The following is a 6,000-nucleotide window of genomic DNA, read 5'->3' as shown; positions in this document are numbered from 1 at the left end:
CAAGCAGTGTGGAAATCCAGAACAGTCCATCTGTTTTGGACGTCTACACCCACTAAGTAAGCCATCCCACCCGTTCAGGTGTTACATTATTTACATTTAGTTCATTAGGCAGGCGCTTTACCCTAAAGTAACTTAAAAGTGAAGTACAAGGCAAAGTCAGGGTAAACATAAGGAAGTCTTGCACTTGTGCATGGAAGGCAGCGATCTTACCACTACACTATCCAGCCACTCTATAGGTTAACTACCACTGCCCTGCTCACAGGCTAGGTTGACTGTTTGTTCAGAGCTCAACAGAATTAACTTTGTTTACTTATTCCAATGTTCAAACATAAAACAAGGGATTTAGTTACAGGCCAGCGGCAGACTTTAAGCAATGTTTTTATCTGTTCATGGCATATCAGGACTGGTTTCACAATATGCCCCAGTATTCTGCAGGATTTTTGGTTGTTGTTGGTGATCCGTTGCTCCAACAGGGCATGGCTCAGCCCACAGGAATATTTCCACAAACTGGCCTATCAGAACAGAGAGGAATGGTGGAAGGAGGCCTTAAAGACGCAGGAGCTCCGGCAAGCCTTTTTAGTCTCAAGGTCAGAGCAGCATAAAGAGGCACTATAACTTGTATTTGTACTTTTTTTAAACTAGAATTTTGTAATATTGTATTAGTGGAGCCCCAGGTTAAAATATAAATCTTATATTATGCATAGCATGGCCACTTTAATGAGGTAAAAAAAAAAGTAATCAATGATGCTAAACCCATCTAACAATCTAACATCTAACATAAGACCCTCACTAGGTTTTATTACATCTTCATATATAAACAGGTAGGTAAATGTTGGTAACAATAACTTCACTAAGTTGTCTCTACTTTGAAGATAAAGTACAACACACAATCATTAAAGAAGATGAATTACATACTACATAATCTATAGTGAACGCTAAAAGTGGATATGCAGAGCCATATGTATCCACAATAGTGCCCCATAATGAACTTCACCCATTTATGTAAGAAAAACAGGAAATGCTGAGGTGAAATCCTATGGAAGATATATTATATACCATATTTTTGTATATTAACATTACATTTTTTTGGTAAAAAAATGAGATTGTAACAAATAGCCGATTTGTCTCTAGTAAAACCATCCTGCCAATAAATGTTTATTCATATCCTTCTGAATAAGAGCACAGTGATTTTTGTCATCATTGAAGCATAAACCTGTATTTGACATTCAATTTGCATTCTGTAAACGTATATGAAAACTATAATTTCATTCTTTTTACATTTGAATAACACTTTTCTGTGTAAAGATTAGGAAACTTAAATTTCAAATTCATATTAGCAGGCACGCCTGTTGTTGCAGATTGCAGGATGAAAGTGGTGGACTTTTCAACAGTAATTGGCTTTCAAGTGGATGGTAGAATGCACAGGATAATACAGTGAATATTAATAAGGATGGATAATGCAGTGTTTTAGCTGCTGCTAAGCACTGTGCTCTCTTTTTGGGGCCTCTAAATTTGACTTTTAACTCTGAGCTAATGTTCTAAAAAAAATCCATGCACACAACACTGACTGTTGGCTAGTGCAATGTCAAAAAGACAAGCATAAGCATTGGTATCAAGCAGGACAAGCTTTTTTTTTCCCCCATTCACAGTAAGATTTGATACACGTCTCTAGAATGAATATGATATCATATAATCATGATCTAGGTTCTTCCACTGTCTGAAAATTTTATTATTATTATTTTACAATAATGCGGGTACATTTCAATTTGCATTTCTATGTTTATCAAAGATTGTTTTCAATATTGCACATCTTAGAAATGTGTGGATTAATTCACAAACGTTATTTGAGGGACAATATACATTGAATGGCTAAGCACTGCCAGAAATTACCTAATGTTATAAAACACTAGTGCACTGTACAGACTAATAACGGTACCAGAGTTCTTGATACATGAGGTACAGAGAATGTGTATCATATCTGTTGGTAAACAAAGATGTGTTTAGAAAACTTTGGTTGATTTGACAAGTAAATATCTTAATAAAGTGAAAACAGTATAGTACGATTGTTGCAGCTTTCATCATATGACTCTAAATTATGTTAGATAAAAAGTAATGTGCTACTATGGTTCAGCAAAAATTCCTATGACAATGATGTAAAGCTAATAAGAGCAATTATAGTAAGTCATTCTTCGGGATGTCCAAGTTATGCAGATCTGGCAAAGACCTCACATGACAGATGACCCTGTTAGGAACTGAACCTGGCAGTAAAGTAGTTGACATTTAATAGCACATATATCATGAAGTTAGCAAAGAAGAGCAGAGAGAGATGCTTAATAAAATACAAAAGTTTGTAGAGGATGAAGGCAACTTAGTGTTAGGGAAAGATCGTTTTTTGGTTGAAGTTTTAATACAAACATTGTGTAAGTTATTTTTCTCTATTAAGCCAGCCCACAATATTTCCCTGACCTTAAACCAGCATCGAGTGTTTGAATCCAACCACCAAAAAATCTTAAATGACTTTTACAAATCTGGGTATTATACTGCAACATTTGATATTTTTGAAGAAAATAGGATGTTGTATTTTGGCTCTTTTAATTGATATGTTAACTATCAACATATTTAAGACTGAATATATCATATGTATAGAAAACAATTGCGTTCCCCAAGTATGTGCCCTCAAGAAATAAACATAAAAGTTAAAATGTGTGAAATCTCCATTATATGATAAAACAATTATCTTCTTCACAGTGGTTGTTAGTAGGTCAGGCGATAGTGTTCAGATCCATTTATCTGTGTTGTCTCTGTATCACAATATTAATGCTAAGATAAACGGAAGGATGTTTTAAATTGCTAAATTAAAAAGTTCAAACATTTGCTTAAGTGCACCGCAACTATGCATTTGGCAACATAAACGTCGTCACAGCAGGTATCCAGCTAAGCCCCGTTTTCTGTATTTAGCTATAAATCCTGCTAAAAAATACAAAAAGAAAACAAACACTACTAGCAGCCTTAAGCACTATGATGATATGAAAAGCTGTGATCAACAACATTTTGCTTCTTCTGTGACTGTCAGACGTTGCAGCGTGGTAGCAGATGTGCGCTCACACTCACCTTTTTTCCATCTTCTCTTCACAGATGAAACCACCAAACAGTGGAAATCTGCCATACAACAGAGGAAAACATGGCCTTCACAATACAATCAACCAATGGCTGCAGTAATGCGTGTGGTAGCTGCTGCAAATGACCTTGTATAACTGCTGTCTGAGATAAGGGCCTATTCATATGTAATCTACAGCTCAGTATCTGCTGCGTGCTTGTAAAGAACAAAACAGAGAGGAAGAAAAGTGCAAGACCCTTAACACAGAAATGGCAACGCGGTACAGTACGACACTAATTACCTGCTCAAATGGAAACACTGCTCTGCTACTCATCAACACAAATCTACCAATTTCTTTGGTAAACCCAGAAGCTGAGAGGATCAGTGTCACAGAAAAGACCTGAGATGTAAAACTTAAAAGACAAAATATGCATGTGTTTGTTCTGTGCCATGCACTGACAAATTGTATAGGCTCCGGTGGAAAAACTAATCCTGCAAGAAACATTAATTTCAACATCAATTTAATTACCAAATCACAACAGAATCTTCTTAAGGCGCTTCACATATGTCTGTGTGTGCTGCTGCAAACGTCTTCCCAGTGGTGAAGTATGTCCACATAAAGAGAGCAGATGAACCCACTAGAGGGCATCAGAGCAAAATGATTGAGGCAAAGCTATTGTAACTTTTCATTTGATTAGCGAGGATGTTGAGAATATGTTAAGAATTTAGTTTTCTAAGGAAGCTCCACACTTCTGAGCACAAAAATACCACTTTGCCTTTGCAGCTAGTGTCAAATAGAAGTGAGATTAGATGCACAACAGTTTAAATTAAATGACACATATATAAGAAGGCATCAAGACTAGACATTATTAGTGCATATCCTCAAACACTAACATACATAACAATCTGACCAAATAAACCTGGAGCATTTGGGGGTGTGAGTGTCTGCATTAACACAGCCTTGGTATGATACCACACGTTTTAAATAACCATCATCGTTAATCTCTCTGAAAATAGCACAGACAAAGCAATTTTACAACCTGCACAACACATGGAAGATGAAAACTACTGTGGATCGACTCCATGTTTGAGAGTTGCAGACTTTAAAGCTGGTGCAAGTGTGCCACCTAGCGGACACCATCTTTATAAAGCGATGATAAAAACCTCTTGAAGTATGTTTTTTTAATCAAATTACTGAAATTCAGAAACAACAATACTCCAAACCCGACTGAGGGGCCCCTTTTGGTTGTTCAGCCTCAATCAGGCACCGCGCGTCGCGCTCCAGCCAAACAGGTACAGGTGAGCTGGATCAGGTGCTGATTGACCCCCCCGCTACATAAACATCCATCCAAGAGGCAAAAAAGTGGAAAATCGTTCCTGAACTACTTGTTACAGCAACAACTTTGTTTCCGAAATGACTAATGATGTATCCAAAAAGAAAGGGAAGAGCTCCAGTGAGAAAAAGGCCAAAAGGAAAGCCAAGAGAAGAGAAACTTACGCGATGTACATCTATAAAGTTTTGAAACAGGTGGGCGACGAGAGCGCGCCGAGCTCCAGCGGACTCGCGTCTCCCACCTCGGAACTAACCCCTCTCCGTCTCCACAGGTTCATCCGGACACGGGGATTTCAAGCAGGGCTATGAGCATCATGAACTCCTTCGTGAACGACCTGTTCGAGCGCATTGCCACGGAGGCGTCCCGGCTGGCTCAGTACAACAAACGCTCCACCATCACCAGCAGGGAGGTGCAGACTGCGGTGAGGCTGCTGCTGCCGGGCGAGCTGGCCAAACACGCCGTGTCCGAGGGCACCAAGGCGGTCACCAAGTACACCAGCTCCAAATGAAGACGTCACACCAGTTTGTTAGGGGGGATTCACACCTGTGCATTGGTGACACTGTAAAATGAATGGAAATAAATGCACAAAAGCCGATTTTTTTTCTTTTCCTCAATCCCCTTGTTTTGCATAAAGAGAGAAGCAGTAACATGTGAGTCTTGGCCACTAGATGGGGCAACTGCACATCTGCCGTGTTACAGGTAACTTGGTGTCTGGTAAACCGGCTGAAAACCCCGAGCCTTGTTTTCTGTTAGTGCCACTAACATGGAACAAATGATATTTGCACTGTAACTTCAGTTTAAAGAGGTAAATTAGTCTCTTTTATACACTGAGCAGTACAATGCTGCAATTACAAACATGCATGAGGGTCAATATGATGATTATACTTGACACCTACATTAATTTGCTCATCTTTATTAAATATCTATGCTTTCTAGCTTCTTTAACACATCTGTTTCTTGGAAAACACAAAATAAAATTCTAATATTTCCACTGAAACCTGAAAGTTGGTTAATTTCCTTGCTGGTGTAAGGTTGTATTCAACTTCCCTTAAGAAAGAGCATGTGTGATGGAAACATTAGATACACATGATAAAAGCTTTGTACAGTCTTTATGTGATATTTTGCCTCAAGCAGAACCAAGATATTGAACTCTCTCCCAACATCTATGACTAACTAACATGAAGGAATTCAGATAAAGTAGCTATTATCTCCACTTTATACTGTAACATGTACTGTAACATTAACTATTAGCAGTACTAAAGTACTAGTTTGCTAAGCTGCGCTGCAGTTATGGCTGCTCCATTCAACGTTAGCTGTTTTGAAGACATTATCTACCTCTGTGTTTTAACAATTTACAACACTACAGGCCAAATTTTAAACCAACAAACGTTCAAGTGTAACCTAGTGTATAATCAGTTGCAACAACAAGAACAAAAAAATCATATCTGTCAAACACAAACAAAAAACAATAATAATGTTCAGACCGGATGTCACATTTGGTTTTCCCACACACAAAATAAAGAAAAGGAACCAGCAAAGTGGCTGAATTTTGTTCTTAAACTGACCTGA

General features: G+C 38.1%; 1 protein-coding gene across 1 annotated transcript; it reads left to right on the top strand.

The window, feature by feature from the left end:
• Positions 1-4,453: 4,453 nt before the first annotated feature.
• On the top strand, positions 4,454-5,415 carry zgc:92591 (uncharacterized protein LOC436997 homolog). The gene is made up of 2 exons (XM_026373672.2): positions 4,454-4,625; positions 4,703-5,415. The coding sequence occupies exons 1-2, from the start codon at positions 4,512-4,514 to the stop codon at positions 4,937-4,939; spliced, it is 351 nt and encodes a 116-aa protein (XP_026229457.1). The 5' UTR covers positions 4,454-4,511; the 3' UTR covers positions 4,940-5,415.
• The last annotated feature ends 585 nt before the right edge of the window (positions 5,416-6,000 follow it).

Source organism: Anabas testudineus, chromosome 17, assembly GCF_900324465.2.
Source record: "Anabas testudineus chromosome 17, fAnaTes1.2, whole genome shotgun sequence".
Classification (NCBI taxonomy): Eukaryota; Metazoa; Chordata; class Actinopteri; order Anabantiformes; family Anabantidae; genus Anabas; species Anabas testudineus.
This window is presented reverse-complemented; position numbering and strand designations above follow the sequence as displayed.